This window comes from Mirounga leonina, unplaced genomic scaffold (assembly GCF_011800145.1).
Source record: "Mirounga leonina isolate KUSES-001 unplaced genomic scaffold, KU_Mleo_1.0 Mir_125, whole genome shotgun sequence".
Taxonomy (NCBI): Eukaryota; Metazoa; Chordata; class Mammalia; order Carnivora; family Phocidae; genus Mirounga; species Mirounga leonina.
In genome coordinates this window covers 4,263,037-4,290,154 of record NW_023270305.1, presented here as the reverse complement: position 1 = coordinate 4,290,154, position 27,118 = coordinate 4,263,037, and the positions used below count along the sequence as shown (strand labels likewise).

The following is a 27,118-nucleotide window of genomic DNA, read 5'->3' as shown; positions in this document are numbered from 1 at the left end:
TTTATTTATTTATTTATTTATTTATTTATTTATTTATTTATTTATTTGACAGAGAGAGACACAGCGAGAGAGGGAACACAAGCAGGGGGAGTGGGAGAGGGAGAAGCAGGCTTCCTGCTGATCAGGGAGCCCGATGCCGGGCTCGATCCCAGGACCCCGGGATCAGGGCCTGACCTGAAGGCAGACACTTAAGGACTGAGCCACCCAGGCGCCTCCACAGCCACATTACTCTGTATTCTTTTTCTGTCCTATCTAATCTATAGAGCTAATTCTTTTTTTTTTTATGTTATGTTAATCACCATACATTACATCATTAGTTTTTGATGTAGTGTTCCATGATTCATTGTTTGTGCATAACACCCAGTGCTCCATGCAGAACGTGCCCTCCTTAATACCCATCACCAGGCTAACCCATCCTCCCACCCCCCTCCCCTCTAGAACCCTCAGTTTATTTCTCAGAGTCCATAATCTCTCATGGTTCGTCTCCCTCTCCAATTTCCCCCCTTTCATTTTTCCCTTCCTACTGTCTTTTTCTTTTCTTTTTTTTTTTTTTTTAACATATAATGTATTATTTGTTTCAGAGGTACAGGTCTGTGATTCATCAGTCTTACACAATTCACAGCACTCACCATAGCACATACCCTCCCCAATGTATAGAGCTAATTCTTATTAGAAGAAATCACAGCACACATCCAGTTCTCTGTTTTTTTTATATGTAGCTGTAACATAAATAATACGTGTCATTTATTATGTCCTACCATCTGCCAGTCACTTTGCTAGTTACCTTATTCACATTCTCTTATTTAATAATCACAACTATCGTATGATATGCATTATCTTTGTCTTACAGAAAACGCAATTAAGCCTCAGAAAGGTCCAGTAATGTCAGCAAAGTATAGTGTCTTTCCATGTTACTATGACTTTATCAGCATCATTTTGGAAGCTGCATATTTAATCAGATTGCCCTTTATCATTATTTTACAGTCTCCTTAGTGAGGTATGTGGAAGCATTTGCTAGCCACCTACAGTTTGTTTTTCCTCGATGCTAAACTATGTTCTATGGTCATTTTGTCTTGTAGCTGTTTAGGCACATAGTTCAGTTCTCTGTACTCCTCACACTTGCCTTGAAGCGTATTTAGATCCTGGCAGTACATATTTTAATAAGAACTGTGCTACTTTCTGGAAAAGAGAAAATCTGATTCTTTCCTAGATCTGCATTCACGTTCAGTCTGCACATTGTTTTCAGATAATTTTAGGGAATTTAAATGCCATGGTATTAATATCGATCTGATGCTCCTGCAACTTCTGTAGGCCTCTGAGACCCATTGCTTTCACTTTTATTGACTCAGAACAACACTTCCCTCTTTAATTTTTTTGCAGATAATTTGTCAGATTTATAACATTGTGATTTTCTTCAACTCAAGATTAATTTTTGTAGCCATGAATGAGTAGCATTACTAGTTGTGATATGAAAATATATTGGGCCAAAACCCATGTCCTTTCTGTTTGAAGAAGTTTCTTTAGCCAGTCTTTAAGATGAGGGCTGTTTGTGACAGATTCTTTTAGTTTTCCTTACCTGAGAATGTTTTCATTTCTCCTTTATATCCTAAAGGATAGTTTTACAAATGTATATAGAATTTATAATTGACAGTTCTTTTAACACTTGAAAAATATTGTACCACTTTTTTCTGGCCTCTGTGGTTTCAGATAAGCAATGCCCTGTTATTAAAATCGTTGTTCTCTCTGTAGGGAATGTATTGTTCTCTTTCTGGCCTCTTTCAAGACTTTTTTTCTTTGTCTTTAGTTTTCAAGAGTTTAATTATGATGTGTCTGGGTGTAGATTTCTTTGGGTTTACCCTGTTTGGGGTTAGCTCAGCTTCTTGAATGTGTAGATTAATATCTTCCACCAAATTTGGGAAGCTTTAAAATGTTATTTCTTAAAACACTCTTTAAACTCTACCTTCTTTCTCCCTTCCTTCTGGAACCATCTTGATGAGAAATGGCCTTGCCTATGGGCGCCTGGGTGGCTCAGTTGGTTAAGCGACTACCTTCGGCTCAGGTCATGATCCTGGAGTCCCGGGATCGAGTCCCGCATCGGGCTCCCTGCTCGGCAGGGAGTCTGCTTCTCTCTCTGACCCTTCCCCTCTCATGCTCTCTCATTCTCTCTCTCCAATAAATAAATAAAATCTTAAAAAAAAAAAAAAAAAGTGGCCTTACCTGGACTGTCTTGTATTTTTTGGTCAGGAGTCAGGAAATACTGAGTCTAAGTATCTTCCTTGCATTGGATGAGGGGATACCAGACCCTGCATGTGTTGTGCCTCCAGGCCTGGGGTCCCAAGCTAGTTAGCTTTTTTTTTTTTCTTTCCCCCCACCTTTAGGAGTTTGTTGGTTGTCTCTTCCATTATTTCCAAAGTTTATAGTTGTACTTAGCAGGGAGGAGTAGGGAAAAATAGGATCAGAGCCATTTTGTTCAGGCTGGAAGTCCTTTGCATATGTTTATTTTTCTTCATGCAGAAATTCATTTTGAGTTTTGGTTACCTGAAATTATTTTTAAAACCTTATAGGATATGAAGAACAGGATAAGCTTATATTATCTTGGTGAATTTAGATAAATTTAGATATTTTAATATGTAGACACAAATCCTAGATTAGCACTTGTATATCAAAGTATATAATAATTACCAGCAAAGCGTATTCTTTCTCAAGTGTTAAAAAACACCTACTCAAGTCCATCTTCAGGCCCAATTTTCTTCTCCCATGTAAGGTAAGGCTTTTGCAGCTATAGTGGTAGAGAATTTAAAACTGCTTTCTTAAGAGCTGAATAACTTAAACATTTGAAACCCTTTATGATGTGAGGGGGAACGTACAAGTGTGCCTACCCAAAATGGGTAATTGTGTAAATTGCTGTATTTTTCACATTTCTATTTTAAATATGAGGTCAGTGCTCTGAAAAGTAAGTTACTAATAATTGAAATGGTTAATGAATTTTATGTTTCCCAACAAAAACACACTTTTAAAAAGTCTGTGTACACATGAAGAAGGTGTTACACATTTTAAAAATGGAAACTATTATTGGCACACTAATATAAAAGCATATAAAGGTTTAATTGATAGTTTTTTTAAAGTTCTTTCTCTCCCCTAGGATACACTCCATGTCCTAAAAATTGACAAGCTGTTAGTTTTTGAAAAGAAAGAAATCCAAAGGATGCTGAAAACAAGAATCACTTTTTTCTAATCGATTCCACTTCATGGTAGGCGTTGAGTAACCTGTGTAGACTCTATATTCCATGTAAAGGAGAAACTACTTGTTATTCGTTATGCAGGAGTTAACTACAGCAAGTGGAGTATTGATGCTGCTCGCAATATTACAGACCTACGATTCAGTTGTTTTCTTCAAATAAACTGTAAAAACTTGGATTTTAACTCAGAAAAGAGCAGCCATTTACCCACCCCTTTTTCCCTGCTGCTGACCATCAGGCACCTCCTCAGAATTTCGAAGACAGGATTCTTGGAGCCCATTTATCAGATGAGGGAAATGAGACTCAGAGCAGGGCTGTACTGAAATTACACAGCTACCCACAAGGCATTACTGGTTGAGACATAATGTCAATAAATAGCCCCCCTCCCCCCCCGCTGGGGTCTCTTTTAGTGATTTCCTTCTAGTGGCATCTTCCTTCTAAGCCTCACATCTATCTCCAATAACAAAAGAGCCAAAAATTTATGGCCACTCCATGGATATTTAATATCACCATTCTATGCTAAAATATTTTATAAATGATGGAATATCTTCATTTATTCATTTGTTTGTCCATCAATTCAAGCACTCAATAAGTACTGTGCATCTACTGTCTATCAGACATTATTTTAAGGGGCAGTGATAAACCAGTGAACAAATGAAAGTCTCTGTTTTCAAGGAGCTTCCATTGTTATGGAAGGAGAAAGGCAATAAGCAAAAACATATGTAATATGTCACATATTTGTACGTGCTAAGAAGGAAAATAAAACAAGGTGAGAGAGACAGAAGGTGGAGGGGAACGCAACCTGAGGTGGGCCGTTACACAGCACATTCTCTGCTGAGGTGACATTTGAGAAATTTGAAGGAAATAAGCGAATGAGCCCTACAGATATCTGCAGAGAGAATATGCCAGGCAGAGAAAACAGATCAAAGTTCGCGAGGTGGAAGTGTGCGTGATGGACGCAGGGCACCTGAGCCTGGAAGGGGTTGAAGGTGGAGGTCGGGTAAAACAGGTGGATGTCTTGAGTTTGAGATTTTGTTTTAAACATTTCTTTATAAATAGGCAAGAACATATTGCCAAACTCCCAATTAGACCACCCATTTAAATAATTCAGAGCTTGTCTAGCTTATTGAGTCCTCTAGTTTCAGAACATCCTGATCTGATTATAGTTACATATCGGCTCTGCCACGTTACCAGGACAGATAAGGCTGTTTTCCTCATCTGTAAAGGGAGGTAATAACACCTGTGCTGTCCTCCACCCAAAACGGTTGTAAGGGTGAACTCTTCCTGGATTCTGAAATTATTTCAGAAACTATAAAATGTGGGGCGCCTGGGTGGCTCAGTCGTTAAGCGTCTGCCTTCAGCTCAGGTCCTGATCCTGGGGTCCTGGGATCGAGCCCCGCATCAGGCTCCCTGCTCAGCGGGAAGCCTGCTTCTCCCTCTCCCACTCCCTCTGCTTGTGTTCCCTCTCTCACTGTGTCTCTCTCTGTCAAATAAATAAAATCTTAAAAAAAAAACAAAAAACTATAAAATGCTCTGGGGTTATTAGTCCATGGAAGAATGATGTGGGTCTTTCAGGCAGGTTTTGAAGGATCTGTTGGGTCATCGTGTGAGCAGGACTCGCCATTAGTAATTACCAGTCATTTCATAGTACATATCAACTGTTGTGGAAATGCAGAATTCATGCTATAACTTTTTCAGGTGGCTACTTGGGATTAGAGCCCGAATGCCCACTAAATTAAATTTAAGCTTTGGAAACATGCATTTGTACAGACAGTTTAACAAATGTCTAGATAACCATCCGTTCTCGTTATCCTTTGAAGGTATCTGTCATCATCTGAGTCTTAGGTACCCAAATGTAGAGAATCTGTGTTAAGAGAGGCTAGGGAACAGGGAAACCAGCTGTTGACTTACTTTTATATTTAAAACTGCTTTCTAACTTAACATAGCAAACACTGTCATCCACAGAGATGTTGGGAGATGTGATTTGTTTCAGGACTGCCTCGATATAAAGGACGTATCATTCAGTTACACAATGAGACGACAAATTTGTGTTCTTTACTTGATCAGAACTACTTCTGCAGTAGAAATGGAGATGGGATGCTTTATTTTGATATGTAACAAAAATCCTGTGACAAGTACACTTTAGTCAAATTTTTAATTTCAAATTAGAGAAATTTTCTAGACAGTATGAAGACTTAGCAATAATAATAATAATGATGCTAAAATGAAAAGTAGAAATGCATTTAGGATAATTTAAAAGAAAAAATTTGGCTAACGTTAAGTATGATGAACTATTACAATTTCATTTACAATAATTCCGTATTTTAACATAATAATATTAAATACTAATAAATCAGTCCTCTACTTGTTTGAATTTATTTTTGTAAAGAACATTAAGAACCTTCCTGTAATTTGTTCTAAACAATATTTTAACAGAAATGTTTGAAATTGGGTAAGGCTTAGAGCTTTTTGAAGATTTTGTGGGTGAGGGTGGTGGTGTTGAATCTACCTCTCAACACATTGTAAACGTTTTCAAGAGTGTTTAATCAAAGTCATCAAATTTGACTTCTTCTGTAAACCAGTGAAGTAGTCTTTGCCACCAGTGTCGAGTGTGTATTTCCACTTCCAGGTAGACATAGCTGACATTGAGAATGAAGAGAACCGCCACGCTCTCTTCACGGAACTCTTGGAATCCAGTCGCCAGGAGGTGGAATTTCAGCACTTGGTTCTGCTCTTGCAAGCTTGGCCACCTATGAGACATGACTCTGTGTAAGTGTTAATATAAAATTAGATTTCTCTTGTTTGCTCTTGAGTTTTAAAAATTCAGTACCTTCAAAAGAACCAATGAAAAGAAATATGTAAAACCAGTATCAGCCTTTAGCGGAAATTAAAATTATTTATTTGAAATATTGCAGTTTCTTTCCCATTTCTCCTTGCCCCTACATGCAAATCTTTTACTCAGAAATACCAGATCATGCTTAGTAATAACATCTGATTTGGGGGCACCTGGTGGCTCAGTCGTTAAGCATCTGCCTTCGGCTCAGGTCATGATCCCAGGGTCCCGGGATGGAGCCCCGCATCAGGCTCCCTGCTCAGCGGGAAGCCTGCTTCTCCCTCTGCCTGCAGGTTCCCCTGCTTGTGCTCTTTCTCTCTCTCTCTCTCTCTCACAAATAAATAAATAAAATCTTTTAGTTCTCTCTAAGGGGGCAGGGAATCAGTTTATAACCAGCCCCTCTGTGATGATATTATGCAGTAGATGCGGGACCCACTAATTAGATTGTCAGTTATGCTTTGCTTTTTTAGCAAAGGGTTTAGGGTTGCGTTGTAGGTTTTCTCATGCCCTCAAAATGGCTCTCTCAGTCTAAAGAGAATTTTTCAAAATCATAGTACAACCTCCTCTAGTACGTTAGTTTACTGTGGTTTTACAGTTTCTTGTACTTTTAGAACAATGACCATTTCAAATCACTCGCTTACCCACAAGAAGTAAAATCAGCTTCACTTAAGACATTTATTGCATTTTAAACATTTAATGCATTTGCAGGTATTAAAAATCTTAGTTTTTAAAGGTACATTCTTTCTTTTGTAGCCAGTATGAAGTGAAATTTGTAAATTGCTAACCTGTGTTTTAAAAACCTCCTTTATGAAATCATTAGAATCAAAACAAAGCATTACCGGTCCACTTAACCCCTCTTACCAGCCATGTCTCCAATCCAAGAGGGGACCTGAAGGTAAGTCAAATAAAGTCTATTTCGGCTTTTTTCCTGGCCCAAATTGGTGTTTTACCACAAAAGACTCTATGATGGGATACTTTAGAAATAGGTTCTTAAAAGTGCTTTTGAGTACCTTTTTTTGGTTGGCAGATCATCCAATGTATGACTTCAGTACTTCCAGAATAATGCCCCCCAAAAAGGGGGGGAGGGGAGAAAGACCAGGAAAGGCAGGAGGAAGTGTTGAATAGTGTGACAGTGATTAAATGTTGCCAATTAATATAATAAAGTTAAAAAACTAAGAAATTTGCTTGATCTACATGACTGCTCATTTACTAGAACCAACTTAGGTTTTTCAGCTTTATTCCCTTGTAGGAAAATGCATGAAAAGCATAATAGATTCGTACTTATGGGAGACTTATAATTCTCATCCAGTGTATCAAAACTGGCTGGTGAAAAATATGTTTAGATAATTGTCGTCGAAGCCGCATGGCCCATCGGGGGTGCACTGTTTGGCAGGCCGGTACCTCCTCTGCACTGAGGCAGGTCCTTAGCGAAAGCCCAGGGGAGTGGAATTCAGACTTTGAAAGAGAAGAGCAGAGGGTGAGTCCTTGAGTGTAAGAAGACTCCCCAGTCCACCAGACCCCTCTCAGAGCTTTGCTCGTACCTTGAAATAAGCAGTGTTCTTTGTCCTCACACGGTGTTAGTTTGAGCTGAGACACAAAAGCTTTGCCAAAGGCTAGTATTGTGAGTCCCTTTGTCATTGTCACACTTGACATTTTTCTTAGGGGGCAAGGAGTGAAGTCCTTTCAAGGGAAGAACCACCTTAGGTGTTGAGTGTCTAGAATCTAGACCTGTGCTAAGAGAACAGACTCTTACAAATAGTAAAATTATTTTAAAAACACTATAAGTAAAATTGGTAACCTGTTCCTGGGGCCAGGGTATGAATGTGCCTTTAACTTGTCTCTGGAAATGTAAATCATGAGGTTTGCATGAAACACGGGGTGGTGACATCCAGAGAAGGGAAACAAAAAGCAACTTTTGTATGCTTTTATGTTTTAGAAATAAGGAAACTGGGGATGCCTGGGTGGCTCAGTTGGTTAAGTTGCTGCTTTTGGCTCAGGTCATGATCCTGGGGTCCTAGGATGGAGCCCCGCATTGGGCTGCCTGCTCAGCGGGAAGCCTGCTCCTTCTGCCCCTCTCCCTGCCTGTGCTCTCTCACTGTCTGACAAATAAATAAATAAAATCTTAAAAAAAAAAAAAAGAAAAGAGAGAAAGAAAGAAGGAAACTGTATGAAGGGCACGGTGTGATCATGTGCTTCCAGGCTGACTTCCACGGCGTACTGCCCTTACTGTCCTTCACTCCTGCCCTGGCCCCCGAGGCCTCATCCTCATCAGAGGATCAACAAAAGCCAGTATTTAGGTGGTAAATAGTGAGATGTGCCTGCTGTTGAGAAGGCACAGTTACAAACATCATTCATCGAATAAAGCAGTTGTGTAAGGAGAACGTTAAATTGCTTTCTCAGAATGAGAAAAACTGAGGCCCAGAGAGGCTGAGTGGCTTCCCCGGCACTGAGTGTCTGGGCTGAGAGTGTTAAAGTGACTTCCCTGAGTCACCCAGGTGGGAAGCCAGGGAGCTGGCCCGGGAGCCCGTCAGGAGCTCTGGCCTCTGGGCCGCCCGTGGCTTCCGCACTCCTGGGCACCTGCTGATACCACAGCAAGCTCTTTCTCCTCTGGAAGGTGTTCTCTTTTCTGCAAGAGGGACTTGAAGGGACACTTCATCTAGATTGTGACTGCCGTTTGCCAAAAAGCATTTTACTTCCCAAGGGGGCATTTCTTTTCTTTCTTAACGTTTCGCATCCCGTCATCACAACATTAATCATTCATTCCCAGTGCCTCGCGTTTTTCCCCCTCAGAACCAGCATAACCAGCAATCCGTGGGTGCGACTGGTGACTGTGATGCTGAGCAGGTGTACAGTGGAGAACAAGGAAGGACTGGGGAATGAGGTCTTGAAAATCTGCCGCTCCTTATATAACACCAAGCAGATGCTCCCTGCAGAGGTGAGTGGATATTTCAAGTGGTTTTCCTGGGGGGCATCCCTTCCCTTATCCAAACTCTTAAGGAGAAGCGGTGTCAGCGACTGTGCCCAAGGCACACTTAGCTTAAGTTATCAGGAAGTGAAGGCCCGCAATTTGGAATAGATCAAATGAAGAACAGCCCTGCCGAGAGGGTGCTTTGAGGTAGTTTTCTCTCTGTTGGAGCTCTGAAGCCTATTCCCTTTACAAGTCCCAGAGTGTAACTCAGCTTTCAGTTCCCGTTGGATGCCCTTTTATGTCTAACTCGAGCTCCTGTGCCCGGGGGTCTTGGGAGCCAGCCCGTGTGCTGTCTCTGCCCGACCCGGGCCAGCCGAGAACGGAGCAGTAAGCCCCAGCACCCCTCTTGGCCGGTGGCCAGCCACTCTCCTTGTGACGTGCCTTTTCTGTAAACGTGGGGAAAAGCTCAGCCACCTCCACTTTGACCATCGTTCTCTTTGATCCCATAATTTGGCTGTCACCGAGGTATTTGCTTAATATATATAGATAAATTTGTGCGTTCTCAAATAAGCACATATTAATTACAGCTTCCTGCTGTGAATCCGACCTCAGCGTGTATTGTTTGAGCAATTTTGACTTGTCTTAAATGTAAGCATTTGGATAATGGCACTAAATTGATTAATTGGTTTTCAAATTTCTACCACATAGGAGATAAACTTGAAAATAAAATTGTAAATATGATTTTTCGAATCCTCACTGTAATCACTCAAGGAAAATATTCTCATTAGGAATGTACATTTAATGAATTGTTTTCTGAATGAGGGACTGGCGGAGTGTTTTCTGATTGAATTTTAAAATATTTTACCCATTTAAAGAAGTCTTCCAACCACCAGAATGACAAAATTCTTCTATAAAATATTTAAAGTACCACCACCAGAAATAACTTCCCTTTATACCATGGTGTATGATTCACTTGTATCAGCTACTTATTGACCTGTGATGTATTGTGCTCTATTGTGGGCCCCTGAGGGTTGGAACCATGGCTGTGTCATCCCTCTCTCACCCACGGCATGATTCAACACACTACACGGAGTGGGGACTCAATGCAGTTTATTGTCCCCACCCGGGTGAGTAGTATGTAGATAATGAGGGGTTCATCTTGGCCTTAACAGAAGCTGAGATCAAGCTTTGTTAGATCAGGACCAAATGCCAGAAGGACCCCACCAGTTCTGCTGAACCTAGTTGGGGAAACGTGATTTAGGGTCGCAAGCTGAGTAATGGTGATGACCGGCATCCACTAGCACTCTCGGCCTCCCACTCCCACTATCCGGTTTAACCTTCGCCATCACCCGAAGGAGGTTGCTTGACCTTCATCTTTCAGCTGATGGAACAGAGGCTCTGAGAGCAAAGGTCCTGCTGCAGGTCACTCAGGCAACAGATGGCGGACCTGGTCCCCAAACGGAGGCGCTGCTTGAATGCTGGGAAGATAAATAACTTCCTCAGGAGCCGCTCGAACTGCACTTGGGGCGTTTGTATACTGACTGTCTGTTTTATGTAGCTGTGTAAGTTTTACTGTTATTTCCCCCCTTTCCTAGGGTACTTCTTCAAGAATGACCTGTAGTCTGTAAGACCTAGATTATCGTTGTTTTAGGTGGAAGGGTGTTAGGATCTGCATCATTACCTGGAGAAGTTTGTTAGTTTATTCAAATATCCTCATCAGTTTGGTTTTACTACAGTTAGTTCTGAGGTGTAAGTTAGCTGAGAACATGGCTGTGGCATCTTTGATCTTGACCACATACTGTTAAGTTTCGTAATCAAGGTTCGGTAACAGTTACCTGTATTAGCGTTCAGCCACCCGGCGATGGGTGATAATTTCTGAATGTCCAAAGCAGTAATGAGTACTGTCAGCGTTGTATCTGAAGTTTAGGGGGTGACCTTCTAGGACATGGAGGGAAAAGTATGTTGTTGTTTTTTATTGACTAGTGAATAATAAGTGATACTTTGTATTTCCTATTTTAAAAAAAAGGGAGTCAGTGATTAAACGAGAAGCCAAATAGCTGTAAAGATTCAGCTCCCCAATCCACCTCTACGGCCAGCTTGAGGCACTTTGACAAATGGAGTAATATTTTATTTGCAGTGGCCCTGCTTGATCTCAGAATCATCGGACCGTGATTCCTGAGTGTTTTAGGGAGAACAGAATGGATAGCACAGTGCCTTAAGCACGCGTCTATTAGAGTACTCCTCACACACCACGGAGAGGGATCTTCTTGCTTCTCCTCTTCATTGGGACTGGGAGCACCTGAAGGGCAGGGGACATGAGACGTACCACAGCAGCAGGAGCCCCAGCGAGGCATGAAATGGTGCCGTCCTCTTCCACACGGGGCCACACATGCTCTGTGTTCATGAGGAAAGCACCAGACGCTCCGGACCTACCCTTTCTGGCCTGTGAAACAAGGAGTTAGATTATGTGATCTCTGGGGGAACTCTAGTTCTGAGTATTCCTCAAGGTTCCCAGGCCTCGGAGGAGGATGACCTGAGGCTATCTGTTTAGGATTCATGACTTTTCCATAGGTCCACAGTTCTCTCAGGGGTGGGAGAAGGGCACTGGATTAAACCCCATTTTGAAGGAGGTCCTTATCACTTCTCTGTTCCAGTTTGGTGAGAAGAGAGGGTAATTATTTTCAAGTGAGTTGTGTTGCCACAGCTTCTTTTGTTTATTTTTCCTTATACTGCCTTGCTGCTGTCTTTTAACTGGGTACACATACAGATTTTTGTCTTAGGATGCCATGATTAAAGGAATCTTGCCAATGTGTTATGTACTATTTTTATTGATTGTTAACTGCTCAAGTGTGAGTTAAAATTGTTACAAAGGAAGGAACATTGTAATTAAGAAATGGAAATGTCTTGTTAAGTTTATTTTACCGCATTTGGAAATTACACAGTCTAATTTCAGAACTGCATAGTGTTTCATATCACTGTGGTGGGAAAATTATCCATGACTCGCTTTTTTGTAACCCAATACCTTTGGTTGCCTTACTCTATGGTTTATAAAGTACGTGTGCCTAACTGCCTAGGATAGGGTACTTAAAGGAACTTACGCATTTCCCATACCCCCACTAAGTTCCCATATTTAGAGACTTTTTTGTTCTTCATGGCTCTTGAGAACGTCTTTACGTGATGCCTGCTGTTGTTCCTGGTACTTGTTTACTTCCGGTCATGCTGGTTTTGCTGGTGAAAAATATTACCAGGAGGATAAAATCAATGTTGCTCGTAGGTCCTATGTCCTACAGTCTTGAAAGTTCTGTACCCTTCTTCTTAGCTTGTATCCATGGCAATATATGAAACATTCTCAGGAACAGGGGATATTCAGAATGAGAAATTGGCACAAAACAGATTCTTGGCATTGACAGATTTAAAATTCTAAGTTCCAGCTATTTATGACCGACCCTGAAGGTCCCCGGTTTTATGGAGGCACAGCGTGAACTAGAGTCCCAGGGGCTTTGGATCAGGTGGATGGGAGTTAGATGCCCAGCTGATGAGTGAGCCTAACTAATCTCCAGCCTCTAAATCTCAATGTGATTGTTCCCTCTCATGGTTGAGGTACTTTGATAATGTCTGTGAGTTTGATTTTCAGATCAGATGACACCCATCCCTGTACACTATGCCCTACACTCCTGCAGGCCTTGCCACATGTTGGGGCGTACGATACCCCAGAATGAGCACAGGAGGGCTGTGTAAGGACAGAAAGACCGTTGGTGGACTGGTCCTGCTTCTCTGACGACCATCAGCCACAGGAACCGTGCCCCAGGGCATCACCATATATCACAGTCCACAGGGTTCTGGCCTGGCTTTGGGCCCAGACATGCCTGTTCCTCTGCATTCAAGGTCTCTTGTTCTGTATCTTGATGGCTAGACAGGTTTGAGCTGGGAAGGTGCTTATGGGGTGTTTTAGGGTTCTCTTTGCTACTTTGACCTTTCTTAGAGCTCTATAAATCTCCTGATAAACTGTCTTGCAACAGAGGGAAAACTACCGAGAGAACCTAGTATAGTAGTTAAATATGGAGTATTTAGCCAATAATTGTTAGCTAAGAGATTAAAAAGTACTCAGTAGCTCAAAAATACTCCTCCATTCTTAGATGTCCTTGATTTTATCCTCCAGGTAGTATTTTCCATCAACAAAACCATCCTGGCCATAAGTCAACAAGTACCATGAGCAGCAGTAGGCCTGACATAAAGGCATTCCAAAGAGTCATGAAGGAAAAAAAAACAAAAAAAACCCTCTAAATATGAGAACTAAGGCGACAGGAAACAGGGATGAAGGAAAAAGTAAGTCTCTTTGAGTACCCTGTCCTAGACAGGGAGGCAAACATACTTCATCATCATCTGTCCATGTTGCCTGCTCCAAGGGGTATCCAGGTTATTTTGATAAAAGTTATCATCAAAGCTAAGGTCAACCAAGTGCTGTGCTTAGTCTAAATGTCATAAAGTGCTGAGAAATACCTGTTTACCTATTACTGATAACTTAGTGAATGAGTAGATATGAGTGCTGAGAGGGAATTACATATAAATGTTTTAAGGTATAGTGTATACCAAGCAAGTTTGGAATACAGAGAAGGGAAAATATTCTTGCCCTCAAGTGAGGCAGATGAACAAATGAATAATTACAATAATGCAAGACAACAGTGTAGGAAATACTTATGAAGTATAGTGGGAATGTAGGAGTGCTGGGCCTGGGAAATCAGAGGTGGCTTTGTAGGAGTTGGGGTTTTCCTGTGCCCTTTTCCAGCTGAGACTCCAAGAACCAATAGGGGTCCCTCAGACAGAGAAGCAGCAGAGGTTAAGTCTCGTGCACAGACCCAGAGGTGTGCGGGAGCTCAGCATGCCTGCTTTACCTCCAGGATGGTAGCCACGGGCCATGTGTGGTTACTAAAATTTAAACTTAAGGCCAGTTGAATAAAAATTTAAAAGTAGTGCCTCAGTTACACTAGGCAGATCTCAAATGCTCCCTAGCCAACATGCGGCTCCTGGCTGCTGTGTGGGACAGCAGAGATCCAGAACATTCCATGGTGGCTGGAAGGCCTCCTGGGCAGCGCTGTCTGAGGAATGTGCAGGTGGGGGGAGCATTGCTGGGACGTTCCAGGAGGAGGAGGGCGACAGAAGCAAGTTGGTGCATGACAGCTGTGTGAAATTGTCATGTATGGACGTTTATATTTCATCCTCCCAAATACTCTCTGCAGGTGTTGGCATCTCAGATTACAAATCTGCATTTCTCTTTGGCCCAGATGCTCGGTGAGACTGCTCTTTATGACTGTGTGCTTTAGGGCACACAGAGCACTTTTCTGAGTTAGAGTCCCTGATGTTTGAAGTACATACTTGACAAATCTGTTACCCTGCTGGTATTGATGATTTTCACACAAGTGCATATAGCAGGACCTCCCAATCTGAAACTGAAGGCCTTGCTGATTTCCAGCAGGGATGCGCTAAGGGGAAAGGTAAAAACACTACAGTGAGCGGAATGCCAAAGAGGCCTTTATCCTGGGCTTTAAATAGGAGCTTCTTGTTTTAGCTACACTTTATAATACTGTAAAGAAATTATGAAAATGTCATAAATTTGAGTTTTTCTTCTCTGATATGCTACTGTTAGAGGAGTTCAAGAGAAAGATCAGTCCCATGGCAGTGGGGGTGGGTAGCAGTTTCTCAGTTCTTTCAAAAATAACCCTTGCCTTGTATAATGAGGTTGCACTCATTGTCTGGTCCTTGGTCCAGATGTTCTGTTCTTTATGTTACAGCTAGTTAGGACACCGGGGGAGCATATAGCTCGGTAGGGAGGAAGAGCTTGCAAATTTATTGTCTATTCTCTTATACTTTTCGTTGTGAAGGATTATCATTTGTTATCTTATATAAAAGTCTGCTCTCTGATGACAGGTTCAGCTAGGATAATAAAGCTCTGAGAATAAAATTCAAATGCGTATGTGGAGATCCAAAAACATTTTCATTTTTCTGGACCACAGATAGTTTTCATGAAACATTCAGTTCACCTTGACATTAGAATTATAAGCAGGTTTTTAAAAATTTAAGTTGCTGATTTTTCTTGTTTCAGAGGACAACTAGGTATTGTTGGTAATATTAACAGTTGGTAATAATTTTTATCATTTGTTAAGTGTCTAATAGATGCTGAGCATTGTGTGTTATTATTCATTAGCACTTATTCTCACACACACACACACAACTGCAAAGTAGATATAATTACCTCCACTTTGCTGGTGAGGAAACTAGGGCTCTCGAGAGATTAGGAGAATAGACCACAGTCCTGTATCCATCCAGGGGGATACGAGGCAGCCTTTACATGCAATATCTGATGAATATCAGGTAGATATCTGATAGCTCAGAAAGATGTTTACTATCTAATGGGAATGAATGGAGCAGCTACCAAACACTAAATCGGTGGGGCCCCATCTGTGCTTCGTACACACAGACACACATCACTCATACAAAAAGGTGTGGAAGGAGACCCGACCCGAATAGCGCCCGGGAGTCGGGGCACCTCCTGCTTCTTTGCTCACAGAACTGTGCTGTGGTTTCAGGGCGTGAAGGAGCTGTGCTCACTGCTGCTCGGCCAGTCCCTGCTGCTCCCGGCCCTGAAACTTCTCCTCGAGAGCCAGGATGAGAGCCTTCACGCGGTGGCCCTGGAGCACATCACGGCTGTTGTCAAGGTATTCCCGGGGGCATGTGCTCTTGCCTATGTTTCTGAGAAATGAATTCTCGTTGTCATTCTCGTAAGTAGTATCCATGGTTTATTTCAGACCATTCTGCCTGCAATATTCTCTGACCACAACAGCTCTTTCTGTTTTGTCTAAGAAGTAAATATTTATTTTATAAACATGTACTAAACCCCTCCCATGAACCAGACTCTGTGTTTATGTGCTGAAGCTACAAATCCGAATAAGGAAGCAGTTTCTCTAGAGGAGCCAGCCTACTAGTCCCTTTAAGGGTGCGTCAGAGCCACCCAGCACTAGTGGACTTGTCCTTGCCCCTTGAAATTTGGATCGAAGGAATTCGTCATGTCGGGCAGGCTTCTGTGCCTGGATGTAGGTGTTTGGTTACCTACTAATAAAAGGTGAGACAGTGGCTTCAGGTTATGTTTACTGGCACCATCTGAAACCTCAAGCTCTTACTTCCTCTGGCAAACCAACATGCCACTGAAGCAGTGTCTTGGCTTGAGGAATGACATACTAACGTCAAGGCCTGAGATTTCTCCCTCAAGGTTGGTTGTCTTGTTACCATGATTAACGAAGAAGCTGTCCCTTCCCTTTTAGAATTTTACACTTTGGGAATAGATCGCTCAGGGTTGTGTTTTAATGAATTTGTGTTGTATGATCCTTGCTGAAACCCTTGTGTAGAGAGATCGTTCTTTCATATGAAGTTTTGTGAGTGTGTGCACAATCTATACAAACACACACACACACAATTTTGGGTGTGTGGGTATACTCATGCATGTGAGTTTTTAACAAAAATGTAAGGGGATGTTTTCTAGGGACCAGAGAGGGGAGGAGAATTCTAGAGCGGAAGGTACAGACTTGCCAAACAAGACAGTGAAGAGATTTAATGACAACAGATACAGAAAGTTAGGTATATGGTTACAGAATGTAGACCATAGTTGCATTTGTAAATAGTCATAATGAACAAAATGAGTAAAATCTAATGCATTTATTCATTGAGATGCATTTCTGAATTCTGTAAAGATTTGGTGACTACCCTTCATTCACTGAAGATTGATCATAGCAGGGCCTCTCTGGAGACTAGACAGAAGTAGGGAGTGGAGGGTACCTGGGTGCTGGTAGCCCCCCGTCCATCTGTGCTAAAATAAACATTGCATAACGTTGGGAATTTACAAGAAGCTGAGAATTACAGTGGACTTTTTTTTTCATAGCCTATTTTTTTATTGTAAATCCAAGAAATCAGGACGAAGGGAAAAATGGAAGAAAATCAGGCTGCATATTTTCAGTGCTTTTTTTCCTCAGCACCATTGTACACTGGGGTAGTGTCTCTGCTTAGGTATTCCCACTATGTTTGCCATGGGCCTCTTCCAGAATAAAACAGTGATGTATTATACATCGCCTTTCCACACTCATCCTGCATCGAGCTCTCAGTGCAGTCCTAAATTCCGTAGGCAAGTGTATCAGTTTTCATTTTAAAGATTCTTCATCTCCAATGCCTCTGTCAGAATTGCAGCTAGAACTGGGACTCCCTAAATGCTAACTAGCTTTGCTACCCACCACCCCCGACAGACTGGCCACCCCCCCCCGACCGTGCCCTCTACACTGCCCCACCCCCGACACACACACACGCTATCAAAATAAGAAACCAAGTGGGAACCTTGCAACCCCAAGTCATTTTGAAATGGTGCTGATTTACCTCTGTACCACTTTGATCTGATGTGCAGCATTGTGCTAAAACTCTGTGCTTTTGAAATAGCCCCGGAGACTGTGGGTGGTTTGCCCGGGGTTGTGATGATAACACCCAAATCCTCTGTGGCCTTCAGATGCAAAAATCAAAATAAAAAATCAAAACCAGAGGTGTCGGTTGCTGAGACGAGTCACTTACGTGCCACCGAGACCCTCACCTGTGGGAATTGGGTAATGAGACTTAACTGTAACTTCTCCACACTAGGGTTGAGTATTTCCATTAGGCTGACCCATCTGTGACCTTAAAATGTGTTTACAAAAATGCCAAGTATCTTCAGACCTTATACTTTTGAATGTTATCCCTTCTTTAAAATAGTAAGAAACAGTAGTTTTTAAATCATATGTGGTATTGAAGTGGAAAATATAATACACTTGCTTTCTTTTCTGTGTGTTTATTTTGCTGTTCCCTCTGTCCCTTAGTAGAGGGCCTGAGTTCACCAGTTCAGAGACTTCAGTTTCCCCCTTACGGTTATGGACGGTAGTTCCTGTTGACATTAAAAGAAAAAGCGTCCGGCACAGGGACTCCTCTGATAGGCAGCTGCTCCTGCACAGCGTGTGGATCGAGGTGGAAAAACGCCCCCACTCGCTCACTGATGGCATGTGTTATTTCACTATTCGTCGTAAGACGCTGACAGCTTTGTGTTTACAGCGGCGCGCAGGATGCGTAAGTGCTGATGCCCGAGATTGTTCCGGCTTTTCCTCCAATAGCGGTACTCATCACCTTCTCTGAGCTTTTCCGAAATTGCAGACCCCTAGTGTTGAGCATGTAACCTCTTACAAGTGGCCAGCAGCCTCTTTCCTGAAGAAATAGAAATCATTTCTTAGATTTCTTAGAGATCATGTTGTTGGTGAATAATTAAAACCCTTGCGTGATACAGATCTTCCTCAGCTAACGACGGGGTTACACCCCAATAAATCCATCATAGTTGAGAATATCATAAGTCAAAAATGCATTTAGTACACCTAACCAACTGAACATTGGAGCTGAGCCTTCCCTACCCCGCATGTGCTCCAGACACTTCCATTAACCTACAGCAAAATCATCTAACACAAAAGCCTATTTTATAATAAAGTATCGAATATCTCATGTAGTTTGTTGAACACTGTGCTGAAGGGGAGAAACAGAATATGGGGGGGAGCTCAGTGTATTGGATGTTCACCCTTGTGGCCGAGTGGCTGGCGGGGAGCTGTGGCTGCCGCCCAGCTTCATGAGAGATGATCATACTGTGCGTTGCTAGTCCAGGAAAAGATCCAAAATCAAAACTCAAAGTGATGTTCCTACTGAATGTGTGTTGCTTGTACACCATTGTAAAGTCAAAAAATCATAAGTCCGAGTTAAGTCGGGCTGTCTGTCCATCAGCCTCAGTGAGATCTGAGCTAGCCTCCAAAACCTTACTCTCTCCGAGAAGGATATTCCTGCTGCTGTGTTCACATCTCACCCCTGGAGTATTTCCTACAGGGTAAAACTCGTCACTCATTTCACCAGAGTAAGCAGATGTCGATCTTTAATAGTTCTGTAGACTGAAAAATAATTCCGGATTTGAGCTAGGTTCTGCTCTCCGCGGCTTGCATCCTTCGCTTTAGTACTGCTCGACGCCTCGACGCGCACCCTCCCTCCCAGGATCTGTCCTGGACCAGCGTGCCTACTGAAAGAATCATTCAAGGGGTCACAGAGGAAGGGTTTAAGGCCTTATCACCTACTTAAGCATTTCTCTCTGAAGCTAATAGTAACTACCACCTTTGTCAGGCACTGTTAGTAGGCATATCCTCACTTTCTCTTCTTAATCATCTTGTGGGGAGATCGCATTCTAGTTTCACAGATGAAAACACGGAGACCCAGGGGTCATCCATCTAGTAGGAGCTGGCGTTGAACCTGAAACCCTGGGCCCCCCATTCAGAGCCTTACTCAGCTGTGCGGCTCCTTTAACGTAACGGGGCAGGCTGTCCTACAATGGAAGAGAGTTCTCTCTGCAGAGAAGTGAAATTGCTGCAAGCATCTCGAATCATATTAGCTCTGAAAGAGACTCGGGCAGAGCTATCTAACAACTTGCCCACCACAGGGCTTCCTTCTTCAAGCCCACTCAGACACTGGGGGTCGGGAGCTCACCACTTCCCAGGGTGCTCCCTGCCAGTTTTTGATAAACCTCGTGGTAAGAGAGCACCTCCAGATTGATCTTTATCTTGAACACACTGATCTTAGCCTTCCCCGATAGAGTTGCTCAGAATTAGTTGCTTCCGTGGACAGTCCTTCGTGTATTTAGTATTGGCGATTCTCATCTTCTTTCATCTCGCCTTGAAGGCGCAGGAACCTGCCAACATTACTTACGATGCACCTGTGTCTAGGTCGCAGGGAGAGCCTTCGAGACTCTCAGAAACGCGTCTTTACGTTAACCTTGTTACACAGAACCAAGAAACCTTCCTTTCTTTGTCCCCTCTTTAACTCTATCCAGGTTTCCAACTAGTACCTCCTTAGCGAGAGTCTCTTCCACTCTGGAGGGTTCCCTCAATACTGCCTTCTCACACAGCTCTTAGCTGGATTCCTCTGGTGACAGGCAGCTCACTCCCTGTAGGTTAATCTATTCGATTTCTAGGCTGCATGGATGGTGAACAGCCTGGTACTGGGTGCAGAAGTGAGGAATGGGCAGGATGTCTGTAAAGATGAAGTAAAGTAACATCGTATGTTCAAAGGAATTACAGGGAGATTCACATGTGAAACAATAGCACAAGAAATGAAAGTAGGAAGGAGGTAGGAACAGAGAGTGTGGAACCAGCCAAACTCCGTGCCCTCGATGCAGCGTTTCCTGCGGTCATAGAGGTGATCAAGCTTGGCGTTTCAACAATTCTCACCCGTTGCTAAAGCATAAGTTAGATGACTTGTCCTCGTTTTGGTTTCAGAAGAGGTGTACTGTTAAATCCCGTGCAGGGAGAGGGACTGGTGCTTCCGCCAAAGTGCAGTCTCTGAATATCATTCAGATAAACAGAGTACAGAAGAAACCCTGCGGGTGTTCTTCTTACCCACGTATACAGTTGTGCTGCCCTTTTATTGTTCTCCCCTTGTAGTTGGTGTTTAATAACTTTTATTAGTAGCAGTATATGTAAAAATGAGACAAATATCCTGTCCTCAAGTAAACAGTGAAATAATATTAAATCTTCTTTAAAGTAATTGGAATGAGGCCCTGCATACATTATGCTCTTGGAATTTCAGCTTACCTCATTACTATAATTACTCTTCATTTGTTATAGATCCATAAAATCAAAGATTTTAATTCAGAGAAGGTTCATTACCTGTTGTGGAAACCGGAATTAAGCAGATAACATTTTAATGACTTGGAAGACAGTAGTGCTTTGTGCTTTAATAGATTTCTTTCCCAAGATCTGCAAAGTTTCATTTATTCTCAAAAATTAATTACTGACAGAAGAAATAATCAGTGACCAAGATGGCAAGCATTACCCATTTTATGATATGTGTACGCCCTCCCCTTCTAGAATATGCTTCATGCCTTGTTTGTTTGACTGTAATAACTTTGGCCCTCTACTGAACTTGAACTCTGCATCAGGCGTTGTGCTCAGCAATTAAAAGCATAGGTTATCACAGCCCTAGAGACGGTCTGTTTTTCAGATGTGGAATCTAGGTCCCAGAGAGATTGTCCTTAACAAGGTCACACAGCTCTTCAGCAGAGAAACCAGGATTGGAAATTGGTCTCTAGCCCAAAGTCTGTCTTCTCTTCCCAAGACCAGACTGCCTCTCAGTCGAATTCAAAGTTATTCGATCAGAGGAATTAAATCAACTAATCCTCCTGGACTTGTTTCATATTTATTTCAAACACCCAACTGAGTCCAGAAATGACAGAACATATTTTTTTCCTCAAGCTCTGAAAGTACCAGTCAAGCAAATGTCAGCAATGTGTGTTTTTCCACAGACTATATACCAAAGTAATTCTTGATCAGTTAAAAAGTTACATATTTTTAAAAGTCAGAAAAAAATGTATATATATCAGATCATTTGAGGAATTACAACTTCTAAGCTTTAAAGCAATAGAAAAAAAATCATAAAGGAATAGTTCTTTTTCTGACAATGTAAAACTCCTACAAAACAACAATCAAAACAGAATTGCAAACAGTTTAGAATGTTCATTATAACTAAAATCAGGGTTAACATTTAAGTTACACAAGAACTCTTTCACATGTGAAAGAACGATGTAACAACTCTAGTAAAGGAGCAAAGGATTTGATGCTTCCCACAAGAAAAAATAAAAATGATAGGAAATGGTATGGGAAAAAATGGTCCTTGCAAATAAACGTTCAAATTAAAGCATCCTTGAGGTATCATTACGTATCTCCTAAATTAGCAAAATAATTTTTTTGTTTTCAAAATAATAACTGCCAAAGCTGAGATGTTTACAGTGAAACCAACACACTCCTCCGTGGATGCTCCCCCTGTATACTGGACAGTTGACTTTACTATGGCTGCACTCGCATTCACGTCCATGCCAAAAAAGGTTTCAGGTACTCTTTCCCATGTATTAGTGTGTGTGCACTACAGTAACCAAGCGCCACAGACTGGGCGACTCAAATCACAGAAATTTACTGTCACACAGTTCTGGAGGCTGAAGTCCAAGATCAAGATGTCAGCAGGATTGATTTCTCCTGAGGCCTCTCTCCTTGCCTTGCAGACAGCCATCTTCACCCTGCATCCTCACACAGTTGCCCCTTGGTTCATGTGTATGTCCTTTCCTCTTGATAAGGACACCAGTCAGATTGGATGAGGATCCACCCACGTGACTTAGTAAACCTAATCACCTCCATAAAGTCTCTTTCTCCAAGTGCAGTCACATTCTGGGGTCCTGAGGGTGAGGACCCAACGTGGGAACGAGGGGAGGGGAACTGTTTGTCCTGGAATACTCTGGTAATGCCTCTCTTGTAATTTATCCTATGGAAGTTATTTCAGGAAAGCACATACAGAAAAACATTGGTAGTACTTCAATAATACCAAACATTTAAAAACAGCTGAAATATTCCTAGCAGAAGTTAAATAACTTATCTCCACTCAATAGACTATTTTGTAGCCATTACAATTTTTAAGAATGAAAACTATGTAAAAACATTAAAATTTTTTTTAACATATCATGAGTAAAGTAGACTACAAATACCCTATGATTGTGAAAAAAAATCTCCATGCACATGGAGAATTACTGGAAAAGAAAGGAGGAAAAAGTAATTTTCTGGTGGTGCACATATAGACAATTTGTTTTTTCAAACTATTTCTGCTTTTTTAAGTTTCAAAAAGGAAAATTAGGTTAGGAGTAATGGGTGGTAAGATAGTACCAGAATTCTAGTGCCTTAAGTTAGAATTTTGGCCAAAAACAAGAATGAAGAAAAGTTGAGGCTTAACGAATTCCTGTGGCAACTCAGCAGTGGGGCATTCGTGCCCGGGAAGGCTTGCGGGTGCCAGGTGCCCTGCTTGGCTGAGGATGACGACCCAGCTGACCTTGGCACCCCCAAGGCGGGAGGCCTGGCATGTGGAGAGAAGCAGTTTGGCTCTCGGTGACCTCGGGCAATCCATCTCTTCTCTGACCCTCAGGCTCCTCTTCTTTAAGCTGCAGTTGTTGGAACGAGTCCCCACAAAGGCCATCTTTCTGTATTGTTTTCATTCTCTGTTTTGTCCCAAATATGCCCAGAATAATTGTGCAGTATTTTCCTTGTACGTGACAATTATAAAGTATACTCTGGCCATGCTGTACCTTTTGCAAAGAGCCAGAACCAGGTACAAGGTCAGAGAAAGGAAAAAAGGTCAGCCACTTCCATCTTCTCAGCACCTGGTGACAAGACGCTGAACCAGAACTTCCCCCCAGACTTTGGCCTGGCCCCTGCCCCAGCTCAGTAGAGGTCAGCAGTCTCGGACTCTACCTTTCTTGAGGGAACCTCTGGGTGGGCCAAAGGGGAAATTTGGTATCTGATTTCCATGACTTCTGCCTCAGGCTTTCTTAGCCAAGGGAGTACATAGAGAACTTTTAGAGGTGGACACCCACCCTGTCCCTGCCCGTCCGCCGCGGACTCCCACCCTGCCAGCACACAGCAGCTCTCTGCAAGGCTGGGTACTTCCAGCAGGAAACCGATTTTAAGGATGTCATTGCCCTGGAGAAAAGCAAACAGAAGAGGGGGTGAGAGGAGCAGTGGCTGTAGGCCTTGACAGAACCCCTGTCTCTTCCTCATGCTGGAAAAATCCGTCACTCCCTTTCTAGGAGACTTTCAGGCCCCTAAAGGGAGGGTTCATGAGTAAACAGAATAATAAAGGTGGCCTAGCAAAGAAGGTATTGCCCTGCAGTGTTTGGATGCTGAGCCTTTTATCTGTACGTTTTATCAAACATTTGCCTGGAGCATCCTGGCACACATTCTGGTCCCTCCTAGAGGGCTAGGTGGAGGATTCTTTTTAAGGGTGAACCGAACAATAACACGCACAGTAACTCAGGTGCCCCGTGTGTGTGCGCACATGCGTGCAGGGAGGCAGTGGCCCACAGGGAAAGGGCGAGAGCGTTAGAATTACTCATTCATTTGTGGATTCATCCCACACGTCTTGCCAAGCCCTTAGCATGTGGCCAACACTATTCTGGCCATCAGGGATGCAGGGGTAAACAAAGAGAAAGCTTTGTTCTGGAGGAGGCCACATTCTGGAGGCGAACAAACAGTAGACAAGTCCGGGATGCGGGCTCGGGATGAGGGCTGCTAGTCCAGCGCACCAGTTTGCAGCCCCGTGACACTCGGCACATGACTGTGACCTCACTGGACGGGTTTCTTCATCCCTCAAATGAGATAATAACGGTCTTAAAGGGATGCTTTAAGGTTGAGACAGAGTGTTCACTGGCACGTGGGCAGCCCTCCGTGAGTGTAGACACGGGGGGGGGGGGGCAGCACCCGCAGGGGCTCAGGATTCTTGTTTCCCAGCTATGAAGCAGAAGGAGGAGGAAGGAGGCTGGAAGGCAAGAAGATACGCAGAACCCCTCAGCAGCTCCCGGTGGGGAGTGTTGAAAGCACCGTGCCCCTGGCAGCAGCAAAGCTGGTCCTTCCTGCCACTTTCCTCTCCTCTCATCTAGCCTCTAAAAACACAAACAAAAGCTCCTAAATTGAGTTCAACCAAAGTGTCTTCCTGAGCCAAAGGTGGGGGAGCCGCGTGTGCTGGGGCTGACAGAGTGAGAGGCCCAGGGTTGGCAGAGACTCTGCGGTTCTAGAATCCAGCTCTATTCAGATTCTCTGCAGAGATAACATTATCATGTACTTGCGCCATTTACAAAAATGTGACTGTTCAATAATGTAGCTTCCTTCAGCCATGTAGCAAATGTTGATTAAACTGGGTACTGGACGAGAAGGAGGATCAAACCTCTGTGCCCTCAGGAAGCCCCCAGTCCGGCGGGGGAGATAGGCCTACAGATGACGACCTCATGAGGAGCATGTAGTCCACGGAGTGCCACAGAGTGGAGGAAGGAGGACTCAGCTTGGCCGAGAGATTTAGGGAGAACGTCATCCCAAAGATGGCCTTGGAGTGGACGTGTATGTTGGTTTTAAAGGACCACTAGGTTGCAGGAAAGACAGATGCTCTCTGACAGTGGGCCGTGATTATTGTTCCCAGAACTGCTTTCGTTTTCATTCTTGAAGTCGGTGGACACAGTAGCTTGTCCTCCTTGTCACAGAACATGTGGGAGGACCACACTGTGTTCAGTTGTGTAACATAGTTGGTCTACACATTAGCTAATTGGCTTTGAAATGCCACATTCTTTCGGAGGTGCCTACAACCAAAACTACTAAAAGTGCACAGTAACATTAAGAAGAACCGTCAAGAAGCTGTTCTGTGACACCCCGATGTAGATGAGGGGCTCGGAGTTCTGAGTGTGATTAATGTTGACTTGATTCCTTACAAAAAATACAGACAATAATATTAAATGGAAAAGCATAAGCAGAGTGTCAAAGCCATGGAAAACCATACAGAGACTAAGCAGATGAGGGCAGAAACGCAGAGGATATCCAAGCTGAAAGAGCCTGTAAAACAGGCCCCCAAGCTATATAAAAATGTCTTAAAGGGGCGCCTGGGTGGCTCAGTCGGTTGAGCTTCTGACTCTTGATTTCAGCTCAGGTCATGATCTCAGGGTCATGAGATCGAACCCTACATTGGGCTCTGTGCTCAGTGTGGAGTCTGCTTGAAGATTCTGTCCCTTTTCCCGCTTGTGGGCTTGCACGCACGAGCTCTCTGTCTCTCTCTAAAATAAATCTTTTTTTAAAAAGTCTTAAAAAGGTAAATTTGGTACTGAGCTTTCTAGAGGCTTAAGCAAGAACAGCCTACGGCCCTCCTGTCCGTTACCCTATTTACATCAGCGGGGTTGACGGATGTATTTTCTCAGTGGAGTAGAACAAAGGTTTTCCTTTTCTGGAGCGGATTTTTTTCATGTGGATCTACGTACAGGAGACATTTGGGGCTCAAGGACATGGACTGTGGGGCAGCACCAGTGAGATGGTAAATGCCACTGTTGAAAGCCCAGCTCCTGTCCTGGCTCCCTGACCTGCCACGATGTGAGGCCAAGTCCTTACACCGCCTTTCCCTCCCCTGTGACTGCTCGGGTTGAATTGGGAGGCATGCACACACGTGGCAGTTTCTGGCACTCAGTATTTGGTAGCTGTCGCCGTGACTCGGGGTTCTTGGTACGGGGCTGTGTGTGATCCCTGTGCGTGATGGCCGACACTCAGTCCACGCGTGTGCTCTTTTCGGCGCGAGCACGGTGAACCCGGGCGGCAGGGGTTAGGGTGGCGAAGGCGGAAAGGCAGTGGGTAGCGAGCTGCGGAGGGTGTGCGTGATGAGTCCGCTGGCGAGAACTAAGCAAGGCCACGCTCATGTTTTGCCTGTCTCCTTTCTTAAAGGTGAATGACTCAAACTGTGACCAAGAGCTTCTGTCCCTGCTCCTGGATGCCAGGCTGCTGGTGAAGTGCATCTCCACTCCCTTCTACCCACATATCATTGAGCACCTCTTGGCCAGCCCGCGGCAAGGGCCCCGGGATGCCGAGGGGCTGGCCAGACACCTGCGGGAGGCCGGCCATGAAGCCGAAGCGGGGTCGCTCCTTCTGGCCATGAGGGGGACGCACCGGGCCTTGCGAACCTTCAGCGCGGCGCTGAGCGCAGGGCAGCACTGGGTGTGAGCCTGGCCCGGCCCTGCGTGGCCACGGTTCCTCGGCCACCCGGTGGGAAGGAGCCCCGGAGCCAAATGTTGTTCCACCGGCATCATGCGTACCTGTCGACTGTTCTCAGTGGTTGCAACAAACTGCGAATAAAGCTGTACATAAGTGACGAGCCTCATTTGCGCTTTTTCTTTCTTGCAGTGGCTGGTTAACGTACTCATTGACTCAGAGACTTTTCATCTTTTACTTTGAATTGCCTTTTCTGGATAGAGCACAGTGAATAAAGACATGTTGGATGTGGTGGTGGGAAGGGCTGCATTTGGAAGGGAGAGTGTGTGTGGAATGGTTGGTGGTTGGAGCGGATGTCCTAGGACGGAGGAAGGACGTCTCGAGTTCGTGACGCAGTTTTGCTCAAAGCACTCCACCTCTCTGAACCTTAGTCAGTGTAAAACGAGGGTTGTATTGTTTATGTCACAGGTTGTTGAGTTATGTGAGGTTGTGTGTGTGAGGCCCT

The 27,118-nt window shown here is 43.5% G+C and overlaps 1 protein-coding gene across 3 annotated transcripts in view; it reads left to right on the top strand.

The window, feature by feature from the left end:
• The window catches only part of NBAS (NBAS subunit of NRZ tethering complex), a 322,416-nt gene extending 295,643 nt beyond the window's left edge, over positions 1-26,773 (top strand). For all 3 annotated transcript variants that reach the window (XM_035000616.1, XM_035000615.1, XM_035000617.1), the window contains 4 exons: positions 5,869-6,008; positions 8,863-9,007; positions 15,565-15,693; positions 26,350-26,773. In XM_035000616.1, coding sequence (XP_034856507.1) covers positions 5,869-6,008; positions 8,863-9,007; positions 15,565-15,693; positions 26,350-26,625 — 690 coding nt within the window. In that variant the 3' untranslated portion in view covers positions 26,626-26,773. The remainder of the gene's footprint in view (positions 1-5,868; positions 6,009-8,862; positions 9,008-15,564; positions 15,694-26,349) is intronic.
• The last annotated feature ends 345 nt before the right edge of the window (positions 26,774-27,118 follow it).